The sequence below is a fragment of the Ctenocephalides felis genome, unplaced genomic scaffold (genome assembly GCF_003426905.1).
Source record: "Ctenocephalides felis isolate EL2017-DRISC unplaced genomic scaffold, ASM342690v1 CF-g0.4_SCAFFOLD_01604, whole genome shotgun sequence".
Taxonomy (NCBI): Eukaryota; Metazoa; Arthropoda; class Insecta; order Siphonaptera; family Pulicidae; genus Ctenocephalides; species Ctenocephalides felis.
In genome coordinates, this window is record NW_020537758.1 from 44327550 (window position 1) to 44352982 (window position 25433).

Consider the following 25433-nt stretch of genomic DNA (forward strand, 5'->3'; position numbering starts at 1 on the left):
TGAAGACCAATGAATTACGACAACATGATGAGTGCTATTCTAATAAAGACTTAATTTCCTCAGAAAGCAATACAATGAGAAATATTTTTGAAAAAATAATGAATCAGAAAGAACTGAGGCTTTATGTAACATGCAACCCATTGTTCCTTCTGTTATGGAGAAAAGCTCATCATTCAGTAATAAAAATGATGATAATATTATTATTGATAAATTTTCTAATAATGCAGTAAGTAAGACATCCTTGATGAAATGTAAAGCAGTCGTATGGAAATATCCAAACTTTGAGAAAATCCTGAAGCATGTTCTAATGATACAGAAGCTGTTCATACACAGCAAACAGTTTTGACTACGAATCATCTTTTAAACAATATTTTATCTCCGGCATTACAAATTAAATCTGAAGTTTCAGCATCATCAGTTCAAGTTTGAAGCAATGGTAACGATGTGAGACCTGAAGCTGAAGAAATAACACAAATCTCTGAATATGCAATTGAATAATCAAAACAATGCTGAAACCAATAATCAACATTTTCCAAGAAATGTACAAGTATAATATTTGGTGATCAAAAGAATAATTGAAAGAAAGACCTTAGATATAATATTCCAATTTTCAATGACAATGCTTTATCAAAATTAGATATGCAATTCTAGTAAGAGTTTAATTCCTGCACTAGAATGCACTTCTGAAATAAATAATGAAATCTGAAAGGACTGAGGCTCTATGTAACTTGCGACCTAATGTACCTTCTGCATTTGACTTAACATCTGGGTTAAACAAAGACGACAATCGTATCATGAATGATAATTCCAAACTGCTTGATAATTTAAATCAAACCTCATTATTAAAAGCAAATAATGAATCTCTAGTGCAATGTTATAAAACTTTTTTTCCACAATCAAATTAAAATGTGAACAAAAAGAACAATTCAACAACTTCAGTGTTCAATAGTACTGAAAAACAGTATCATGATGAGCAAAAATAATGAACTTCTTGAAAATAATTTGAAACAAACACCACTAACAAGATCTATGAAAGTGGTAACAGATATTCATTCTGTTATTGATTTTAGTCTTGGATTTAATAAAGATGAAAGCAGTACAATACATAATAAAAACCAATTATTGCCACCAAATATTTTGGAACAAAATTCATTGATAAAATCTAATAATGCTGCTACAGGTCAAAGTTATAAGACTTCTTCAGGACAATTAGATTCAAATGTAGTAAAACAGTTAAGTTCAAATGAAGTTCATGCTCTTGATTCAGCATCTATATTAAGCCAAAACAAAAATAGTTTTTATGATTAACAGAACCAATTCTTCCCTTTTACAAAATAATTTGCAACAAACATTGAAACCACAATTAGAATCATCAACTGTTATAGAAAAGAGAACAAACCCTGTTACACCTTCTATATTCGATATAACATCTGGGTTAAACAAAGATGAAAGCAGTATCATTGCCAAAAGAAGTACTTTGCTTTCAAACAACTCGACTCAAACACCATTATATTATTCAAGCAACATGCCTTCACATCAATTTTTTAAATACAGTGCTCAACCATATCCACATATTACCGAAGCACCAACAGTATCAGCTGTTGAAAACATTGCATCATCAACAATGTACATGGATGTTGATCAAACTGCAGCTCTGATAGATGTATCTCAAGTAGAGCTCACACAAGTTGAAGATGATGATGATATATGCAACAATGGATCATTAATGGATAGAATAAATAATTTATACAGAGACATGAAAGTCTTTCCACTATCTCCCATAAAACCTTTTCAATTTAAAAAATCAGAAATTTTGATTGTCTTTATTATGAAGATAAACTTTGCCGCTATTTGAAAAGTTTTACTGTTGCTGCAGAACCTAAAGTGGATAGCAAGAAATTGAAAAATGGTGAATGAACTGACAAAAGAATATGATTCTGTGGCAGAGAGTTCAGACAATATAAAAAATCTATGGACTTGATGATTGTTAATAATAATTAATAATTCCATAAGAATAACATTCTTCTCAAATCATGGATATGATAGATATGATGCAATTATATAATATATATATATATATATATATATAGTATATATATATATATATATTTGCATGCAATATATATAAATATATATATATATATAATAGCATGCAAATATAATTTAGAATTTAGCTAATCGCCATTTGTTGATAAATTGTGAGGAAAGATTTAGTTTCATGCCACTGTTAAGTAGCCAATTTTATTCATCTATGGTATAATTTTTATAAATAATTAAATCTGTATTGTAAATAAATTCACATTAATATAGGAAAAGTCAAAAACTATTCAGTACAATATAAGTTTTATCTTTTGTTTAATTTTAGATTGTACATAGATTTTTCATTTAAAATGTTGAGCATTTATTAGGTTTTAATGATCTGTATTACAAAAAAGTATTGAATAATGTGAATATTTATAATGTCTTTACCTTTTTGTGAATATGTTATACCTTTTTTAACACAGTCCATTTACTCAAGATTATAATAAATATTTGAGTTAATCCAATGGAATTATTTTCATTTCAAGCACTAATACAAATATGGTTATTTGTTTCCCATATATATTATGATCTATTATTTATTTAAAAAAAAGTTAATGTATATCATACAAAATTACCTGCCCAAGTTAATGCTATTCTTTTAATGCATAAACTTGCCAAGGCCTCTGGAGTGTTACTATCCCACGAGAAATCTTCTGATTTAACTTTTCTATCTGATGAAATATTATTTGTTGATTGATAAGCAAAAACAGTGTTTATATTCACAGTAAAAGGTACTCTCATTTTTATTGTAATTGTTTGACATTGCAATATATATAAATAATTTGTTGGTGTGGGCTAGGTTATTATAAGTTGAGCCCTCTCCAATAAACTTGTTAAATCAATATATATGGCCTCTCATAGCTACATCTACATGGTTGAAGCAGTTATTTAGAACTACTATGAAGATTATAATCAAGCAATTAATAAATTTCTAATTATATTTTTAAATTCTCTCAATTTCTAATATAATGTAATCATTTGGAAAAAAATTACAATTTTGTTACTAGCATAAACCTTTTATCAAAGTATTCAGTAATATAATAGTTGAAAAATATGATACAGAAAAATGAAAACATAATTAAACATCTAAAAATACTTAGTTTTTATATTGAATGTACAGAAAAGAAACTATTATATGTAGTCAATATAATATGCTCTAGAAAAATGATCAACTATTATATGCAACTCCTTAAAATTTTAACTGGATTTAGTTGTTCCGCACAGAGAGAAACATGAACATTAAAAATTGAAATACTTAAATCATTGATTTAATATTATTTTATTATAGAAATATAAATAATGGAAGTCATACCTACACAATTGTTAAAATTTAAAATAACGTAATAACAGACACAAATTATTTCATTTTACAGTGCATCTGAGGTAGCTAATCTTTCTATATCATCTAAACTTAATAAAGCAGTTTTTCTTTTAAATTCAATCATAAAACTTTTAGCAAATTGTTGAGCCATTTCATCACTGTAGAATTTTTTGAAATATTTTACTAATTCATCATTTAAATTTAGAACTTCTTGTTTTTTTATCACTAGTAATAACTTTGTTCCTTCTTTTATGCTATCATAAAATTCGACAGAGTTTTCATCTATAAGGGGCCTCCCTGCTAAAAGCAATGTCTGTTGAGGTCCAGATATGTTTAAACGAGACATTGCTTCATTTTTTATTTGTTTTATTGTTGTGTCTTTGTTAACCTGCAATAAAAATAAATATCAAATATAGTGATAATAGAATGCTAAAAAATATTTCTATAATCTATAACTCAGGATTGAATTAGTATATTTTTTATTTGTATAACACCTGTCTAAATGAAACTATTGCATTTCATTATTTTTACTTCAACAAGGATTTAGATACGTACCTCTAACCAACAGTCACTTCCTTTTAGTACTTTTATTAAAATCTTCATATTGTGAAAATGAGATCTTAAAAATATGAAAAATTACGAGACGGACGTGACAGAAATCGGTCAATAAACAAATTTATTTCGGAATAGCTTCATACCTGGGCAAGATATCATACTTCAAACTGAAAAGGATCTCTTCAGTTTCGCGTTCTCTGTTGGTAGTATTGATTAGTGAGCAGCTACATTGCTGAATACATATACGTAAATAATTCTGTTTGAATTTTTAACCACGTATTTATTTTTAAAATTATACTTTTGCTTTCACTATAAATAAAAACCATAACTATTTCAATAATAATAATGAGAATTATGCTTATATCTATCTATATCTATAATAAGAACTAATCAATGCAATCTTGAAATGCATCAATCTTGATCAATGAAATCGACAAGTCCTTACCGAGTTTCATAAAATGAATTTTATATTTTCGAAATCAGTGCTGCCGATAATTACCAAGTTAATTTTATAAAAAGAAATAAAATCATTTCGATAAAGATTTGGATATACATAGCAAAATTTGTCCTTAAAAAAAAACTTCAACTTTAAAATTTAAAATTTCAAAATCTTTGTAAATGGTGAGTAAACTCGAGTTTAGGATTAGATCTAATCTTCATTGATGGTTATTGCTTAACAAGACAAGAATATTTATTAACAATCAGAAACATTCGTTTACAATTAACAAAATAAGAATTTACAAAGTTACAATTTTAAGTAATTACAATACAATATAAACATTTGATTTTAGCATATAGACAAGCTGCTTGCAAATTGTAGTGTAACTTACATTGAATAACAAAATTTACTTATTTTATCACTTTCATATACTTATGAAGGCCAATGAATTAATAAATAAATACTTATTGCAAAAACTTGAGTTATTTACAAAGTGCATTAAATAACTTTCGTTCGCCATTTTGTCAATAGAGGAGCGTTCATCGTTCGTCAATAAATTCGAAAATTGTTTTCATAAGGGTTGGTAATATACTTAGTACAATTTTATATCTATGGTGTCTTATGTCACAACACGTCAAGTTTTGTTTAAATTAGTTAAATAATTTTGCAATGATTAGCACATTTGAATAATATACTTTACGCAGATGTAAAAAAACTTTTAACAATTTTTAATTAGTTAAATTATTAAATAAGTTAAAAAAATGAAACAACAAAGACGAAGAGAAGGTGACAAACCAATTATGTGTGAAGAAATTTCTTCTACGTTCGAAAGAAATCTGTCAAATTTAAAAATCTCCCACGAACGAAATTTCCTAACTCAAGTAACTCATGTAAATCAACGACATTATGCAAATCCTAGAGATCCTACATCCCGATCAAATCCTAAGTGTATGTTCCTTTAAAGCTTTCCTGATTTTACTTTTTTTTACTTTCATTATAAAATGTTATTATTCTATCTTCATTTTTGAAATATTACAGATGAAGAAGACAATGGCTTGAATACAACCCAAGCAACAATAGCTGTGTTAATTATATTCATTACTTCACTAGTAGCAGTTTCATTAATTTATATGAATTTTCCACCTTTAGAAGAGTAAGATCAATTCTGAGGAGTTGCTTATGATTTTGATATTACAAAAATAAGTGTCTGTATTAAAAGTCAATTTTCTGTTGTCGATATTAAAAGGGTTACAACTGTAGTTGCATGTTCCTTTGGATTTCATTAAAATAATTTAGTTACTGCTTAAAGATTCACATTTATATTCATTATACAGATATGTATATTATATATATATATATATATATATATATATATATATATATAATGATAGATCTGCATTTATAAATTAATTTATTATAAACTAATCAAAATGTTGTTTTTGTAATTCTTTTAATAATATTTTGAACTATTAAGTTCAATTTGTTTTGAGTATCTAAATAATCATTTTAAAGTAAAAAATTTAATAAAAGTATGCTTATTTTTGTCTTCAGAATCATTGTAAATCCTCAATGTATTCCTATCAACTGTTTATTCAACTTTATGAATGATTTATACCAATTTTAGTTATGAAAAAAAGTTCATAAAATTACCATGGGATATAGAAGAGGCAAAACAATTAGGTGTTGTATTGGAGCGATACAAAGATAGATATTTTTTTGAAGTTTTATCTGGAATCTGTGTGGTTTACGTATTGTATCCTTACTCAAATAATTATATATTGTAATATAATTAAAATTATATTATTCCTTATGTATTTATTAGTTTGCAAACATTTGCAATACCGGGTTCATTATTTTTATCTATTCTGTCAGGCTTTTTGTTCCCATTTATCACAGCAATAACTTTGATATGTGTCTGCTCCACATTGGGCGCATCATTGTGTTATATGCTATCACAATTACTAGGAAGAAAAATTATAAAACATTATTTCCCTGAACGAGCAGCTGAATGGGCAAAAACAGTCAATCGTAATAAAAATGATTTATTCAATTATATGTTGTTCTTACGAATAACTCCTTTGCTGCCAAATTGGTTTATTAATTTAGTGGCCCCTGTAGTTGGAGTACCATTGTTTCCTTTTGCATTTGGTACTTTATTCGGTAAATGAGTATTATATATAAAGAAATTAGACTTGAAACAGGAATAACAATATTATTAATTTTAGGTGTTATGCCTCCGTCCATTTTGGCTATACAAGCTGGTAAAACTCTCAATAATCTCACATCTACAAGTACATTATCATTGAATTCGGTTTTGGTGCTAGGAGGACTAGCAGTGGGGTCTTTAGTGCCTGTTCTGTTTCGTCAGAGACTCAAAAAGAAATTTGAATAATGTTGTTGTGTTTTAGGCAATTTTTTACATTATGAATTTAATATATAAAATAAAAGTATTAAAGCTGATGGATTGTTTTTTTTTACTGGTATGTAACTGATGTTGATGTTCTGTGCTTAAAATTGTATTTAATATATAACTATATTTCGAATAGAGTTACTATTAAGAAATATCATTAAATTATAAAATATAAATTAACAATCTCAATTTGCAACATATGCTTCCCAATCTTTATCATAAATCTCGATATTCTTTTGCTTTATTTGTTGATAACTTATTCTTACTTTATAGGATTTAAGCATAATTTCTTAATTTATTTCCAGTATGCATACAGTTTATACAGTATCCTTTTATTATTGAGTTATAATATTGTATTTTTTAATAATGTATTTAAATAGCGAGGTTTGCTCCACAGAATTATGCATATGTGCCAACACAAAAATAATGTTCCTAATATATATAATTTATATGATGTGTATAATCTTAAACAAAGCATTTTATAAATGAAATGTGAAAGTTTTTGATAGTAGATTCTGATCCTTAATATAGATCATTTTATATTAATTAATAGTTAATAGTTTTTTCCTATATTTAATTGTATCTTGATAAAGATCTATCATATTGTAAATTGACATAGATCTCTCATATTGTAAATTGACAGAGATCTCCCACGTGACCAGGTCACGTGGTATCTGATTCATGTTTGCTGTTTGACGTATCATTTGTATTTTTTGCTAAATGAGTATTAGATGCAACAAGTGTATATTTTTAGATTTTTTTCTCGGTAAAGTGATTTTGTGATCGGTGTACAAATCGGAATATTGTCGATTGTGTAAAAAATAAAAAGATAAATAAGTTCTCTGTTAAAGTTCTCTTGACTGGTAAGTTTGTTACAATTATTGTATATTTATACCAGAAAGACCTAAATTCTATTTCTATATATTGCTTCTATGAATCACTTGTTTAATGAGTGATATAATTACTTACACATCTTCTTTCATGAATTTGCCTATAAAAATGTTTTCCAAAAAACAAGATATAATTGTATAAGTTGTTCCAAGTATATTCATTCATGGGTGTAGCCGGGAGAATAATTTACACAGTATGTATTTATTATGTTGCATGCCCTATTTGGGGTTTGAATACTCATTGTAGGGAGCAATATGATTTTTTTTTTATTGACGTTGGATTTATTTGGGTTTGCTGCCTGCCAAAATTTATACTCTGAAATATTTTTGATATACAAAAAAAATAAAAAAAAAGTTTTTTTTTCCAAAAACAATTGTTTTGCCAACACAAGCATAATGATTTTTGGATCATTCAAATCGGATACTCCGTTCTCTCAAAAACAAGATTTCTATTTCCTGCACTCTTTGCTCCGTATTTCCGAAACGGCTGGACCTGCCTTTGCCAGAAACTAATCAGCACATCTCCCTATCAATAGGAATAGAATATTTTTTGAATCATTCAAAGCGGTTGAGCGGTACTCCCGAAAATGTCGACGAAAATTTCACACACACATCCATTTTTGTGTTCAGAAACCTCTAAAACGTCGATTTAAAAAATGCAAAAAATTTCGATTATTGATCCATTACTATAACTTATCCTACGGGTTTGATATTTGATTTTATTTAATAATAGTACTAAAATAATTGAACGAAATAAAACAGCTATAAACATTTATTATAAGAGTAAAAAATATATTACCTAATCAGATAAATGGCATTATAGGAAAAGGAACATACTCGCCATAAGCCCCTGATCGCCAAGCTTTGATAATATATATATAATTATATATTAAGATATATACAATATTTATGAACAACTTCCTTGCATTATTTAAGATCTGTCGATAAAATTTTATATCAATGCTTGATAAATATGTATTTATCCAAAATCCAAAATATTAAATTGCCTATTGCTTCAGAAAACCAGATACCATCATTACCATCAAACAGGCTATGCAAACAACTCTATTTAGCAAACCTCTGTTTGGAGAATTAATTCTTTAAATAACAATTGTTATCAGCAATGGAAAGTTTTACATTCCATAAACAACTTATTAAGGTGTTAAACATGAAGCAAAGTAAATACTTCGGTTTTTCATTTGATCTCTGGGATAAACATGATTATTTTATCAAATCTGGTTAAAGACAAACATTTTTTCATCTTAATTTTCTATTTAAATATGAGGATATCTTGTTAAGTGATTATTCTTGAGCTTCACCACAGGATAATGAAATATACCGATTGACTATGAAGAAAACTACGCATATTTTTATAAACAGTTGCTTGTAAAGTTTTTTTAAACCTGTTCGAATAGTTTTATCTATTTATTGCCATCAGTATTAATATTGATTTGTTTCATTTCTAGGACATGAAATATTTACTTTTGTAAATAAGTAATTAGTTGCATGTTGAAGTCTGTCGGTTGTACTGTAAAATCGATAGTTCTATATATTATATATTGAGAGTCCATAACCGCTGGGCCTGCCATCCCAAAAATTTAATCAGTTCGTCAATACAAGTAAAAGGTTTTTTGAATTATTAAAATCGGACGCTTCGTTCTCTTAAAATCTAAGTTACCCTTTTTGACAATTTTTGCCCCGTATATCCGTAACGGGTGGACCTGTCTTTGCCAAAAACCAATCAGCACGTCTCCTTATTAATACGAATCGAATGTTTTTTGTATTATCGAAATCGGTTGATCGGTGTTCCCGGAATCGTCGACGAAAATTTGTATCCGCACACACATACACATACACACACACATCCATTTTTTCTATGATATGCCAAAATGTTCAGAAACTCTTGAAACGTAAAGATATATAAAATAATTCATTTTTGATTTTTTTTGCGATTACTAAGTTAAAAATCAATTTGGTAACAAATATACATATTTCTATCGCATTTTTTTATTATCTAATCCAATAATCATATATATTTCTATCTGATCAAAATTAAAAATTACAAATTATTTATCATTACTTTAAATATTGAAATTTTTACGTAATAATTAGAGATTATTAAAATGATTAAATAAAAAGTGTATAAGCCATCAGAGAAAATTATCTATCCTTGAGATTATCTTTATTGGGCGGTTATTAATATTATTGAGGTGCTATATTTTTTTATGAATAAATTCACATGTTTATTTAATTATTCAATTTTAAATATGCTGTAAATATATATTACCATATTGATTATTATATTGTTTGTGTTTCTGCCAAAAATAATTACTTTGGATTACCTTTTAATGAATATGTGTGTGTTTCAGAATACAAGGTTGTACACTAACGACTACCATAATGAGTTTCTATTATCCTGTAAGTATTACTCTAATTTTAATAATTATAATAATGTGTATAATAAGTATAATTATTAATATATAATATTTATTTATACTTAAATTTACTTGTACAACGCATAAAAATCCACTTTTTTTTTCTTTTAATCATTTCTCATTTTATAATATATTATTACAGCCTTCGCCCACTGTTTTCCCAGCAGAGGATTTCGATCCAAGGGCTGATGCTGAAGTATTAAGAAAAGCCATGAAAGGTAATACTGAGATAAATTTAATTTAGTTTAATATTAGTTAAATTTTTATTACATTGAAGGATTTGGTACTGATGAAAAGGCTATCATAGGAGTTCTAACTAATAGATCAAATGAACAACGACAACAAATTGAGCTGGAATTCAAAACATTATATGGAAAAGTATGTTTTAATTTACATTTTGATTTTACCATATTGCTAATATTAGTTTTTTTATTAATAGGATCTGATAAACAATTTGAAAAGTGAGTTGACTGGTAATTTTGAAAAATTAGTTGTAGCTCTGATGACACCGTTACCAGTTTATATTGCTAAACAATTAGAGAAAGCCATGAAAGGTTTGTTAATATTATTTCAAATATTTATGGTAAGGCATTAAATTTGAAATATACAAATTCATTTTAGGCCTAGGAACTGACGAGGAAACTTTAATCGAAGTATTCTGTACAATGACAAACTTAGAACTTCAAACAGTTAGAAATGCTTATGAATCAAGTAAGTTTTTTCATTTTTTAGTAAAATAAAATCTTGATAAAAATTAATCAGTCTAATTCCACAGCGTATGGGAAATCTTTGGAAGATGAGTTGATTGGAGAGACATCAGGAAATTTTAGAAGGCTTATGGTATCATTATGTAATGTAAGTGGATAAATTGATGTATTACCTTAGTGAATGTTTGGAATTATATATATATATATATATATATATATATATATTTATGATTGTATAATTTTTAATTGTAGGCAAATCGAGATGAAAGTATTGAAGTTGATGAAGACGCTGCAATGGTTGATGCACAACAGCTGTTGCAAGCAGGTGAACCTATTTCATTATCAGCATATTAATATTTGCTATTATTATATCTTTAATATATGATATTTGCATATTAATATATCTTGAATCTGTTTTTTTGTCACAATGATGCACCATAAAATAAAATATATTTTTATAATATTTCAGGAGAACTAAAATATTTTGGTACTGACGAATCAACTTTCAATATGATTTTGTGCCAGAGAAGTTATCCACAACTTCGTGCTGTTTTTGATTGTTATGAAAAAATTGTTGGACATAGCATTGAACATGCTATTAAATCAGAATTCTCTGGAGATATTAAAGATGGTTTATTGGCTATAGGTATATATATTTAATTATAAGATTCTTTCTCCAAAAGATTTCAATTAATTATTTTACTAACACTAGTAATTATTTAAAAAATCTTTAATAAGAAATTTAAATGCTCTTGAAAAAAATATAATAATTATTATATTCAATGAAAATTCAACAGTGGAATCAGTAAATAACAAAGCAAAATTTTTTGCTAAACGTCTGTACAAAAGTATGAAAGGTCTTGGAACTAATGACAGTCAGTTGATTCGAATTGTGGTTACTCGGTGTGAAGTCGATATGGGAGACATCAAACAAGCTTTTGTTTCTGAATATGGAGATACTCTTGAAGACTTCATCAAGGTATTTCTTCTATTATTGAGCATATATAAATAAATATATATATATATATATATATATATATATATATTTTAATAATGACTAATATTTATTTTTTTAGGATGATTGCTCAGGTGATTACAAAAGATGTCTCATTGCTTTAATCAGGTAAAAATCAAATGCAATACGTTTGTGTCTAAGGTATTCATTATGTGCAGTATGTAATTTTATACATTATTTTATTAAAAACATATCTCTCAAATTTTTTATGTATATCAAGATATTATAATATATAAGGTAGTATAGTAAAACCCAGAATCCAATATTTTGTTACTTTTGAGTTATTCATTAAAATTATTAGTTTGTTTTGAATTTATATAAACATACACTTCTATAATTGTAGAGAAATATATTGAAGTTATGCTCTTAAAAATATATTATTTATTCTTTTAAAATTGAATTTCCCCAAAAATTGGGATACTTTTACACTTATTCATTCATTTTTATGAATATATGTTCCTCGTATTATTTACACTTTATTACTTTACTATTATTTTTCTAAATAATTAATATGTGAGTTGTAGGCCAGAAGAATAAAAAAATGTGTTGATTTGGCCTTTAACCAAGTTTTCAAGTCCTACATATAAAAAATATACTAAAAAGGTAAAACATTCAAAATTTACATTGTCAACAATGAAATGAAACACATAGTTTGATTTTGATATATATTAAAAACCATTTAAACATATTGCAATTTCAGACCAATTAACATTTTCAGTGAATAAAACTGAACAAAGTAAATTATTAAATATAATTTGTCAATAAATATATAATGTCTTCTTAGTCATTTATATGATTTTTCTTCTGTACCATTTTCCATAACAATTTATTATTCACAAATGTATAAATGTGTGTTTTATTTCTTCATGCTAAGATTTTCAATTAGCATATAGATTTCAAAATACTTAGTTTTTTTCTATATGAGTTAAAACCCAAATATTTTAGTTGTTTCAAAGAAGTTTAAAGCAAAAACCATTAGATTTTTTCTATCTTTGCTTTAGCAAGATCAGTCATCTTAGGGTAAGAGATTTTTTTCTTATCAAGTTCATTCTGTGCCCAAAGTATCATTTTTAGCAAATTTGATAGCTTTGGACTTGTGAATTCTTGATGTTCCATCTTTAAAATTGCAGCATTCAATTCACTAGCAACTTTCTGTCTATGCATAGGTTGTAAAAGATCACCATATGGGCTTAAATGAGGTTGCTCAAAGGCCAGTAGGGCTAAAGTACGTTCTAATTCATTCAGAACTTGTGGATTGCTCTCGCCTGCTTCTGATAATTGACTTTGGGCAAAACTGAGTGCTTCTTCCACATTGCCTGCTCTTATAAGTTCAATCAAATGTAGTTGTTGCAAATGGAAATAAAGATACCTGTCGTTATCCAACAACTCGGGATGAAGCTGATTTACTAATACTGTAGCTTCTTGAATACGTCCAGACTGTATTGCATCCCTTATTAATATTCTATCGTCTAAAGAATTTAACTCCATCGAAGTACCTACACCGGCCTCTATTTGGAACTTTTCAGCGGCCTCTTTAAAGCCTTCTGTGACAAGATAATTCATTATCAATTTATTCATGTCAGATCTCTGTACATGCAATCCTTCTAATCGATTTGCACATTCATCTTTTGGGAATGAATTCGACTGTTTATCGTTGAAGCTCATTTTAATGATGTAGAATCAAGATTTTTGCTGTTTAAAACACTATAATTAAAACGCAATGGCGCATTAAAGAGGCTTCGGCTTACTCAATAATTTGTGTGAAAACTTGGAAATTTACTTATTTATAATATTTTATGGACACATGAATTTTATATACTATTCTAAAACGTACAATAAATTTTGTGCAAATACGTTTGGTATATGTTTTTGGAAAATTAATATTTTGAAAGACAAAGGCCAAACTTTGATAACAACATCAAAGAACAATACACAATTGACATTTGTAGATGAGACACTTGCATATTGTTGGGAATTGTATTTTTGTCATCACTAGCGCTTTAGCGGATTATTTGTTAACTAAATTGAGCATTTTGAGATGCAAAATGCTTGTCCAGATAAATAAAATTCTTGCTGGCAAATAAAAGGCAATTTATTAATCTATAAAATAGTTAACATTAATACATTTATATTATTGACTGACAGTTTTTCATATTGATAGCTTAGCTTGTCTCATAAATAAAACAACGATCAAATTCGAATTTGAAGTAAATGTATATATTGAATATTTTCATTAAGAAAATGTTTTTTAAGCTTGTTTAGTTTCTTAATATTATTAATAATCTCTATACACTTATAATTTGCAACAAAATATCTGTCTATAATGTGTTGTTCTTGTCCCTCTTGTTATTTTAATTACGTTCTTTATCTATTCAATGTCGTATTACCAAATTATAAAAAATTATGCATATTTTATCGCTAACAGTATTTTCAGAATCTATTTTAAATCTATTGCGACTTAAATTTAAATCATCGCAGTTTGAGAAACAGGCGTCAACATCGTCATCTCTTTCCCGTCTTAAATTTTCATCTTGTTTTTTATATGATGACATCACAAGTAAGGTTAGGCAAAGTGTCATTGCACAAAATTACATCTTAAAAAACAATTCTTATAAAAAAGTGAATAAATGTTAAAAAATGTGAAAAACATCACTTTGCAACAGGTAAATAAATTATTAAGAATGTAGTATGAATATAATTAAAATTCTTTAGTATATTTGCAGTTAATAATTTAAGCAACCAGCGTTAGTTATTTGTAGATTATTTATAATATTCTATAATAAATACATTTTCACTAAACATGAAATTCAAAACTTTGTGTTGCGCTATGTCGCACTATAAATTTTAATCAATATTAATTGAAATTCAAAAAAATTTATTATTATACTGTATGGAAACTATTAAGATCATGAATTTAGTATTAATGAATCATAATATATTTCAGAAAATGATCAACAAGTTTTTGTCATATTATGCAACTTGACATTTAAAGCAAACATAAATATGAATATTAATGAGAACCAAGATTTGAAACAAACAATATCAAGAATGATTTACACAACTTGTTTTTAGCAGAAACTAAATAAATTTAAATTTTGATTATATCATTATCATAGTGAAAAACAGATTTGATACTAAATGACAAAATTTTAACCATAATATAGAATTTTATAAATTTGACCAAATAGTCCAATAAGTTATATAAATAAGTTAGAATTATAAAATATTTGATATAACTAGAATAACTGATAATATAATGGATAAATCAACAAACAATATGGAACCAAAATTGACTACTTACAAACCAGCAAGTAAATTAGTTCGAAATATGAGTATGGATCAAGATTTTACACCAACTAATTACCTGAATATAAGTAAATGCTCTGACAAAAATACAGATCAAGAAAAAAATTTGAATCTCGAATCTAACTCGAAAAATTTAGAGACCATTAATGAAATTAATATAAATAATGGTAGAAACAAAGTTTTAGATAAAACGAGTAATACTCAATTCACTGTGGTTGAAAAGTTGAAAACTTTACATACTGACTCTCTGAATGATAAATTAGATATAAGAAGTTCTGAAAATTCTAAAAATACACCAAACACGGATGCTCTATCGAAGTTGGCATCTCAACATAATCCGTCAATTGATGTTAAAAAAAGCAAAAGTAAGTATAAATAATAGGATAATTATTAAGTTATAATTGTTTATTTATCATATATTTCATATTTCAGCATCAAATTTACTTATTGCAAATAAGACTCTTTCACTAGATAATACGGTTTCTCCAAGTTTCTTAACAAGTTATGAATCGCCATTATCTAAGCTAAATTCAGCGACAAGACCAATTTATCCTGATGTTCCATATAGCCCCTATAGCTCCCCTCGAACAAATAGAAAGAGAGTACCTCTTAGAGAAAGTAAAAGAGTTTCTATAGAAAGACAAGGAAGTTTTCTGCAATTGAATCAGTACAAGCTTATGGAATCGATTGGACAGGTTAGAATAAATAAATAAAATAAAAATTAGATGTAATATAGGAGAAGAATTGAAACTCCAGTAATAAGTGTTGGTTTTAAATTCCAATACAAATTATAATAAAAACTTAGTAATATATAATCATTTTTTGATTTGTTATTGAATGATGAAATCAATATATTTATTTCTCAATCTGAAATCATTTTATTTATTTTTAAGGGTTCCTATGGCTTGGTAAAGCTGGCATATTCTGAAGAAGATAGCACTCATTATGCAATGAAAATATTATCTAAACGTCGTTTAGTACGGAAAGCTGGTCTTGGAGGTAGATTGAATGCAAAGAGACAGTATAAAAACCCTCTTGAAAGGATATACAGAGAAATAGCTGTGCTAAAAAAATTAGACCATCCAAATGTAGTTAAATTAATTGAGGTAATTTTCATTAATCTGTTAAACATTAATTTTTAATGTAAAAAATTGTAATTCAAATTATTAGAAAATTTTTCTTGTTATAAAATTGTTTTTCTATTATAACATTTGAGGAAATATTAAAATAGAGAATTAGAGAACAATTAATTGAATTATTTATGTATTATTTATTTAGGTTCTAGACGACCCATTAGAGGATAGTTTGTATTTAGTTTTTGAGTTAGTGAAAAACGGTGAAATCTTACATATCCCTACAAAAACTCCTCTTAGCGAAGAAAGAGCTAGAGAGTGTTTCAGAGACGTAATTTTGGGTGTTGAATATTGTGAGTATAATTTTAATAAGTTAACTTTTTTTTTTTAAGTTTTGATTGCTATTCAAGCTTTTGTGTTAATAATTTAATTATAAATTATGTTCTTTTAGTACATTATCAGTGTATAATTCATGGAGATCTAAACCAGCCAACCTTTTACTTGGAGAGAATGGAAGGATTATAATTGCAGATTTAGGAGTTTGTGATGACATATCAGAATGCAATGATGACAAACTTGAATTTTCAAGAGGTACTCCTGCATTTAGATCACCAGAGAGCCTTCAAAAAGATACTAGAGGATTCAGTGGCAAGGTAAAGTATCACAATTTTTGTATGTCTTTTATTTAGGAAACTTAAATTATATTATTGATCTTGTATTTTATAGGCTGCTGATATTTGGTCCCTCGGTGTAACCTTATTTGCCTTAGTTTTCGGTGATGTTCCGTTTAAAGAGAATTCTCTACCTGCCTTATATGAGTCCATACAAAACAATCCACTAGTCATACCAGAAACACCAAAGGTAATTATTTATCACATCACATGTTCACTAATAGTTTCTAATTATTTATATATTTATGTGAAATAACTGCAATTATATTAGTTCATTTTATTTGCATTTTTTCTTTACCATTATATATAAACATTTCAGTTCAATATAATTAATATTCTAGCAACAAAATATACTGAAATATTTTAACCTTGAATTATTTTGTATAGATATCAGATCAACTGAAGGATTTATTAATATCACTTTTAAACAAAAATCCATTGTCCCGTCTTCCTATGTCTTCTATAAGACAACATAGTTGGATCACGAATGATGGAAAAGATCCATTACCAAGTGAAAATGAAAATTGCAGTTTGGTTTATGTAACTGATGAAGAACTGCAACAAGTTGTTACAAGTGTTCCTAAACTTGATACCTTAATTTTAATTAAGACAATGCTCAAAAAGCATTCATTCCAGGTAATATTTTGTTCCATCACAGAAATATCTTATTTTAAAATATTTTTCAAATGTTTGTTTATTTTGCATATGTTTCAGAATCCATTCCTAAGAAATGCTTCTTCTCTTAGTGTAAAAGAATTTTGTAAATCAAATCCTTCATACTGCACTTCTAGCTTGGGTACGACCAGTAGTGATGCAAAAGACCATGAGCTAACTCGTGCAGAAAAAACTGAAAGATTTGTGAAAGCGGGCAGATCGAATTCTGCTCCTATACCAGTTGAACGGTAGGCAGTAATAATTATGTAGTAATTATAATTTTATTTTAATATTTCAATTGTTATAGAAACAAATCAGCTGAAATAATCTTGCCATCTGTTGAGGAAAATGCTGTTGCTGATACTAGATGAGTGTTTTAAACTTGACCACATTAAAATTGTTATTTTATTCGATTTGATAAATTTTAATAGATATTTTGTGCAATTTTGTATTTTTGTGTTAATATATATATATATATATATATATATATATATATAATTTTTGGTAATATATTTATAAAATCGAACCGAGTTGTGATTGAACACTATGATATATATTTAACTCCAGCACACACCATCAATAACATATGTTAACCATATACTTAAGATATGCTGTTAATTATTATATGGGTAAATGTTTTTATTAAAATGAATAGGCAATGACCGACTGACAATTAAAAGTAAAAAAAAAAATTAGAATATAAAGTCTTTTTATAACCCACTTATTTACATTATCTATTCATTTGTTTGTTACCTTATGTATGTTATGTCTTTTCAAAGTCTATATATATGAAATGTAAGAAAATACAAAAAAAAAATTGTTTTATTTTATCTATTGCAGTGAATTTCTAATATTTTTGTAGTGTAATTGCATTAACTTTTTTAAGAACCTTATGGTCTGATTATTTGAGGAAAATTTTAAACATAAATCATAAAAGATTACACAATTTTATATTTTACACATTTTTAATGCATTTCAGTCTTTTCACCGACAGTGATGAGTTACATAAACAGAATTCATTGATTAAATCAATTGTAATTAGATTTTGGAAATTTATTACAATTTAAAATTAATGTGAGTGAATGTGAGCTACCCGAGCTTCCTAGCAAAACTACTCAAGTCGGGATACATCAATTTTTGAAATGTAGTGCCACAAGCGGTAACTCAGTTGTGTTTTTGGGTTCCCTATCAAAAATTACGGTAGGGGAAGTTCTAGCAATTTGCTTCAAGGCACAATGCCATTCACCACTAGTTTAACATTTAATTAATTATAAAGAAACGGCCCGGCCGATCTTTGTCATAAAGAATCAACATGATTCTTATATGAATATGATATTTGATATATGATTTTGAAAGGCTTTTAAATTTTTCAAATTGGTACAAAGTTTTTTTGCAAAAACGTCGGCGAGTTTTTTTTAATTTTCTGCTAATTCCAAAGAAACGGTTTGACCGATCGTCCAGCAAAACTACTCAAGTCGGGATACATCAATTTTTGAAATCAGTGCAGCCTTTTTCGATAAAATAACGACGAAAAGCCAAATTTTGGCTCAATCGCATGCTTTTTCCAATATTAGTATTCAAAATTTGGAGAGTGATTTGAAATGTCGAAAAAACAATATCAGCAAATCAGACTTTCCAGCAAAAGCATAAACTTCTCTTTTCAGAAGTTAACAACCTATTATTCCCATTTTGAGAACAATTCAATAATTTTCTTTGAAATAGATTTGACTTATTCATTGGGGTCAAATTTTCAAATTTGACCAATACCGGAAATGTATCACGTTTTTTGAGCAGGAAGCGGAAGCATGAAACATTATGAATATGCAACCAATCATTTTTGAATTGCCCCAAACTAAATCAATTGTGTATTAATTATCATTTGTTTCCAAATTTTGAAAGTTTATCTCAAAATTTTAGCAGTAATGAAAATCTAACTTCATTTCAGAACGATGACAGCATCAAATGCAAGTGGGGATTCAAAGGTCGCGTCACGAAAATCTTGACACTAGTCATAACCCAAAAAAATTACTTTCAATTTACTCAATGTCAAATTCAGGTCATTTATTTGAAATTTAATGTGCGTGACAATGTTCTAAGATTGTTACGATATATTGATAGCATAAATCTGTGCTTAGTGAATACATATCCATGAAAAAATAATGAACCAGTTATAACAATTTGAACACATAACAAAACCAAGTTTTGAGGAAGAAATATCTTTTAATTCAAAGTTTATTTTTTTTTAACATTTAGAGTACTTATTGGATTTTTTATTAGGTATGCAAAATTGTATGTTGATGAGCATGCAATGTTATGTAAAGCTTCACTTATAACTGCATGTGCATTATACATAAATCTATTTTTATAATTCATTTATATTGTATTGTATTAGCCATTATCTTCTAGTGCACATAACTTAGAAACTTATCACATACATATCATATTTCTCTTAACTACAAACATGCTTATCTCCTTGGAAAGTTATCAACTCATATTTAAACTTAAACATTTATTTTGCAGATTATTTTTCATCCAATAAAATCTAGAATAAAATGTCGCCAAATACTGAATCAAATGTAGCAGCTGCATTAAGTAACAATAACTTAGAGGTAAAAGAATTGAAAGGGCCATGTTTGCCGAGGAATATTAATATTGATAAACCAAGATATGACCAAAGGTATAATAAATGATAATATTTAATACACTACATAATAATATAGTAATTTTACGATTTTATGTGCCTATTTATAAATATGTTTGTGTTATTATATATAAAGTGTATGATATGAATCAGAGGTTGAAATTCAATAAGAATTTTGAACCTCGTATTAAGTATAGTGTTTATTTTTCAGTGTGTATTGGAATCGGGCACGACATTTCTTTGGCACTACAAATCCTTAAATATTTTTGCCACAAATAGCCAGCTTGAACATGCACGAGAAATCGTCACTAAATACAGGTAAGCAATTTTACATTTTATATCATTACCAAACACTTTAATTTCATACCAAAAACCCCTCTCGACTGAGATATAAAAATAATATATAAATAAATATCATTACATATATATGCTACATATGTTACATATATAATGTATATTAATCACTTCAAGTATAATATTTTAAATTATGAAACAATTAGTTTTTTTTAATTTATATCTACATGTTTCTTCTATTTAATTAACAGATTGTTATTTATTTTTATTTTATATACTTATGAAGGAAATCTTATTGCATATAATTATAATGCAATGCAAATAATAAAAGGGTCATTTTCAAATTTCCTTGCTCCCAGGGGCTCAAATGGTTCCAAATAGATAAAAATAATTCTCTGAAAGTTTTAGCTCTTAATATTAACGTTTAGATAGAGCGCAATTTAATCAAAGTTTTATATGGAAATAGCATGGAAAATTTTCAAAAATTTAAAAAAGGTTTTTTAGATCTAATTTAGCGAACAAATGAATGAATAAAACTCATTCATTTGTTGCTAAGTTATACCTAAAACATTTATTTAAACTTTCAAATTTTTTCCTTGTTCTTTCCATACAAACTTTGATTGAATTGCGCTCTATCTAAACGTTAATATTAAGAGCTAAAACTTTCAGAGAATTGTTTTTTATCAATTTGAAACCAATTGAGCCCCTGGGAGCAAGGAAATTCGAAAATGACCATTTTAAGGACCACCCTAATATATATATAATAATATATTAAGGGTCATTTTTTTTATGAAATCTTAATTTATTCTTCTTATTACCAATAATAAATAATTTTCTGATGCATTTGCATATTTTTTTAGAAATGGAGAGAAACTACCAATACATTAACAGTGGAAGATTTATGGCGAGCTAAAACATTATATGATTCTGCTTACCATCCTGATACTGGTGCAAAAATGAACTTAATTGGTCGAATGTCTGCTCAAGTTCCAATGAATATGCTTATTACTGGAGGTAATCAATCAACATCAAATACATAACATTTCATCTTGTATACATATATAAATAAATTGTATTTTTTACAATTAGGTATGATGACATTCTACAAATCACCTGGTGCTGTTATCTTCTGGCAGTGGCTCAATCAGTCATTTAATGCTCTAGTCAATTATACAAACAGATCAGGTTCTTCCGAAATTAGTAATGGGTAAAAGAAATTAATATAATTTATAGTAAAGTCTATATTATGTGCTATATAGCTAATTGTCTTCATAATTGTTTTAGACAATTATTAACATCTTATGTACTAGCTACTGGAGGTGCTTTGGGTACTGCTCTTACATTGAATAAATTAGTAAAGGTATGGGTATGAATAAATCTGAGGGTCTTATCTTAGGATAAGATCCTCAGAATTTTTACACCATGGTATTAAATAATCAGGGCAATCTGCAATTAGTCTCTTATAAGTAAAATAATTTGTATATAAATTTAAATTTATTTTTTCAGCGGTTTCCTCCTGTAGTTGGCCGATTTGTTCCTTTTGCAGCTGTTGCAGCTTCCAATTGCATCAATGTGCCTATGATGCGTTTGCAGGAACTACGAAATGGTATTATTATTTTTAAAATTTAAGAAATATATACTTTTGATTTTACTGCTGCATATTTATATTGATATACTGGAAATCAAATATATCTTATAAATAATGTATAGGGGAATCAGAACTTATAGTATTAAGTAATAATAGGGCAAATAACAATTGTTAAATGATATTATTTAAGAGAGTGAATTCTTTGTTTGAATAATAAATAAGCAGCAAGAATTTGAGGTTCTTTTGGAGGCTTGTTTAAATATATAAATTCCTAGTTTATTAAAAATTAATATTATTTTGTAAAGTATTATATATATTTAGTGTTTGAATTCTTCATAATAATGAAACATGAATAATTTATCTTTCAGGTATTCAGTTAACAGATGAACATGGTAAAGACCGAGGTGCTTCTAAGGTTGCTGCAAGAGAAGGAATTGCACAAGTCGTATTTTTCCAGAGTTTGTATGGCTGCACCAGGAATGGTAAGTGTGATATATTAATTAAAAGTATTTTTATATATTGAATAATATTAAAGTTTTATAATTATAATATTTAAGTTTGTTTGAAAGATAACAATTGAAAATCACGTTAGTAATTAGTTTTCATATAGGTGAAAGTTAAACTTTATTTTCGAAATAAATGGTTGAAATTTTTATCTAAATAGTTGATCATCCATTTATTGATTATTTACACATATCAGGATTTCTTAGCTATTTACATCTAGTTTCATAATGAATTTTATTTGATTAAATTGATTATATTTTAACTTATCTGTCTTAAAATTTATATGGTATATTTACAAAATGTAATTTATTTTATTATTATTATTATTTCAGTTGTGTGTACCAATCATTATGAATCATCTAGAGTTAAGAGGTACTTTATGCCGGTATCCATGGGCAAATGCTCCAATTCAAATAGGTAAATTTTAAGACTTTTTAAAAAATCTGATTGTTTTGCCAAGAATTTTTGTTAAAATTATTATTGTTATAGGGCATGTCTTTAATAATATTGTCAATATAATATAATATAAATTATAATTATTATTGAATATTAATTATAAACAGCAGTATAAAACTCATATGCAATGAAATTTCGGAATTTATTAATTAGCGTTCCTCAATTATTTGCTCAGTTTAGATCATTATATGAAAAATTTTGAATTATGTTTAAAATATGTAACTGTCTGTACACAAAAAAAAATATTCTATATAATTCATAATAATTTTATCTTATTTTTCAGGATTGGTTGGATTTTTCTTAACATTCGCAACGCCCTTGTGTTGTGCTCTATTCGAACAAAGAGCCAGCATTCCTGTGAACAGACTTGAATGTGAACTTCAGGTAATTTTGAAGAAGAAAAATAATTGTAATAAAATAAGAATGTCTTCTCATTTTATAATATATTTCGTAGTTCAATTCTCTACCGTTTTTATAAAATACAACTAATGCATTGCAATCATGCAGTTTATTATTCATATTATTATAGTTGGGGTTAAAAGTACTTTAGTCTGTCTAAAATTCATTTTTTAACATTTCATTTGGAAATACTTATAGTATGTAAAATAATCTTTATGTTGTATGTCTATCTTTTTTCAGGAGGTAATCAATAGCCAGGACGGGTGCCATGTTAAATGCCCATCAACGTAGTTTATTACAATAAGGGTTTGTAATTGATTGTGCCATATATACATGTGAGATTGATTACGAATTTATATGAAAACATATATTTCTGTGTTAGATTGAAATATAACCCCTGTACCTAAATGTGACAAAATTCCAATTGAAATGTAATATATAATAGATAATATATATGTTTTAAATTTATTATTGCTATCATATTTTTATTTTTAATGCAAAATGATGCTGATTAAACATTTGCTGTAGTAAGTATATATTTCGTTAGAACAAGAAATAATCAGTAGAAAATAGATGTCTTCATGTTGACTAATATATTATGTTTAGTAGAAAAAGAAAAGATTTTCAGATTAGAAATGTTTTTTTTGAGTGCAATGATTAAAATATTGCGTTTTTCATTAGAAAGGTAATTTATAAAATTATTACAAAACGATTAATAAGTAGAGTTGTAATGTGGATCCAATATTGTTTATTAATCAAGTAACATTATCAGTATAATATGTAAAATGTTGTTGGTGTCATTTGTTTCAGTGTAAAGTGACAAATCAGAGATTAATCAAGTATTGTGAACACGATTATAACAGGTAAATTTAAAATACAGACTTCTTGTATTCATATTTGTTTGAATAATGATATAAAGAGAATTGTATTTAATCCCATTTGTTTCTCGTATTGCTTGATATGTTTGTTTACCTTCATTGTTTTTTGCATTATATGATATATTTGTTTTGTGATATCAATAATCAGGCCATTCAGACAATTTAAAAATAAGTTAATATAATCCATAATAAGATTACCATCATATTACGATGTTTGAAACATGAATAAATAAGTTGAAATAGTAATTCAAAATATTTAATTACTTATTATATTTAGCTCATTTGAGATGCATTATTATGTATATATACAACTCAATTATTAGTCTTACATGTAGAGCAATAATTTCATAAGAATGTTTAATAATTTATGCATTATTATAATAATGTTGTATCAGTAAATAATAAGAACATTTATTCAATTTATCCATTTTTAAGGATACTGTTAATTTATAATTTTTAAACTTTGTTTTGAAGTAAGTTTAAACAATCACATTTTACCTTTTTTTTTTTTCAAATTTCTTTCTATCATCCTCTTTTTTTCAAATTCGAACTTCGAACGATCATTTGTAGGCGAAAGATGAATTCTAATACAATCTAATTGCTAGTAATATTTTTCAAAATTAGAATCCATTGAAGGATCATATGAGATTCTTATACGATTCTAATATAATTACTATGACAAATAATAGTATTAAATATTCATTTTGAACTTTATAAAGTTGAAAAATTATAATTAAAAGATTTGTTTGATGATTTCGATGGTGGTAAAAACAAAGGGCTGATTTTAAACAAAACTAGACTTCTCTAACACTTTGTTCTTCTATACTAAATGTTTTATAAATAGAATTTATATTTGTATGAATTAATATTTTAATTTTATATTCATATTAATTTTATTATTTTTTTTTAATAAAAATTTTAATTCCAACCCAGATTCCAATCATGATTCCTATGAGAGAACCAACCGTTGTAAGCTTGTCGATGGTGGGTTGCGCTTCCCTATTCGTATTGGTTTCTACGGAACCGCTCAACGCAATTCTGAACTATGCCCTTACAATTGGAAAGATGTCCCAGAGTAAGTCTTTTTTGCTTATTTAAAAAATATTATATTTATA

At 26.7% G+C, this 25433-nt stretch overlaps 6 protein-coding genes across 7 annotated transcripts; 4 read left to right on the forward strand and 2 right to left on the reverse strand.

The window, feature by feature from the left end:
• Positions 1-3449: 3449 nt before the first annotated feature.
• On the reverse strand, positions 3450-4120 carry LOC113373817 (ubiquitin-like protein 4A). The gene is made up of 2 exons (XM_026614090.1): positions 3959-4120; positions 3450-3791 (listed from the first exon to the last, which is right to left on the reverse strand). The coding sequence occupies exons 1-2, from the start codon at positions 4004-4006 to the stop codon at positions 3450-3452; spliced, it is 390 nt and encodes a 129-aa protein (XP_026469875.1). The 5' UTR covers positions 4007-4120.
• Positions 4121-5079: 959 nt separating this feature from the next.
• LOC113372718 (transmembrane protein 41 homolog) lies at positions 5080-6804 on the forward strand. 2 transcript variants are annotated; one of them, XM_026613065.1, is made up of 5 exons: positions 5080-5345; positions 5436-5550; positions 6022-6150; positions 6220-6557; positions 6623-6804. In XM_026613065.1, exons 1-5 carry the CDS (start codon positions 5159-5161, stop codon positions 6787-6789), a joined length of 936 nt encoding a protein of 311 aa, XP_026468850.1. In that variant the 5' UTR covers positions 5080-5158; the 3' UTR covers positions 6790-6804. The 2 variants fall into 2 exon arrangements, with proteins under 2 accessions (XP_026468850.1, XP_026468851.1); XM_026613066.1 differs by having other exon boundaries at positions 5152-5183.
• A 729-nt stretch (positions 6805-7533) lies between these two features.
• LOC113372716 (annexin B11-like) lies at positions 7534-12105 on the forward strand. The gene is made up of 11 exons (XM_026613064.1): positions 7534-7670; positions 10067-10115; positions 10275-10350; positions 10410-10510; positions 10572-10686; positions 10754-10843; positions 10908-10987; positions 11092-11164; positions 11309-11485; positions 11637-11818; positions 11916-12105. Exons 2-11 carry the CDS (start codon positions 10098-10100, stop codon positions 11964-11966), a joined length of 963 nt encoding a protein of 320 aa, XP_026468849.1. The 5' UTR covers positions 7534-7670; positions 10067-10097; the 3' UTR covers positions 11967-12105.
• Positions 12106-12661: 556 nt separating this feature from the next.
• On the reverse strand, positions 12662-13753 carry LOC113372724 (glucose-induced degradation protein 8 homolog). The gene has a single exon (XM_026613072.1). The coding sequence runs from the start codon at positions 13517-13519 to the stop codon at positions 12830-12832; it is 690 nt and encodes a 229-aa protein (XP_026468857.1). The 5' UTR covers positions 13520-13753; the 3' UTR covers positions 12662-12829.
• A 1410-nt stretch (positions 13754-15163) lies between these two features.
• On the forward strand, positions 15164-17774 carry LOC113373818 (calcium/calmodulin-dependent protein kinase kinase 1-like; the record flags this gene model as incomplete). The annotated part of the gene is given in 9 exon segments (XM_026614091.1): positions 15164-15525; positions 15593-15855; positions 16054-16266; positions 16439-16586; positions 16685-16711; positions 16714-16886; positions 16960-17094; positions 17292-17540; positions 17619-17774. Coding segments are annotated over 9 exon segments (1707 nt in total), but the record flags the coding sequence as incomplete, so codon positions are not given.
• A 1835-nt stretch (positions 17775-19609) lies between these two features.
• LOC113372715 (sideroflexin-1-like) lies at positions 19610-23848 on the forward strand. The gene is given in 14 exon segments (XM_026613063.1): positions 19610-19835; positions 20079-20235; positions 20411-20454; positions 20457-20517; positions 21354-21370; positions 21373-21507; positions 21583-21700; positions 21778-21853; positions 22000-22099; positions 22450-22529; positions 22531-22563; positions 22918-23002; positions 23325-23458; positions 23728-23848. Coding segments are annotated over 13 exon segments (1035 nt in total). The 5' UTR covers positions 19610-19835; positions 20079-20110; the 3' UTR covers positions 23755-23848.
• The last annotated feature ends 1585 nt before the right edge of the window (positions 23849-25433 follow it).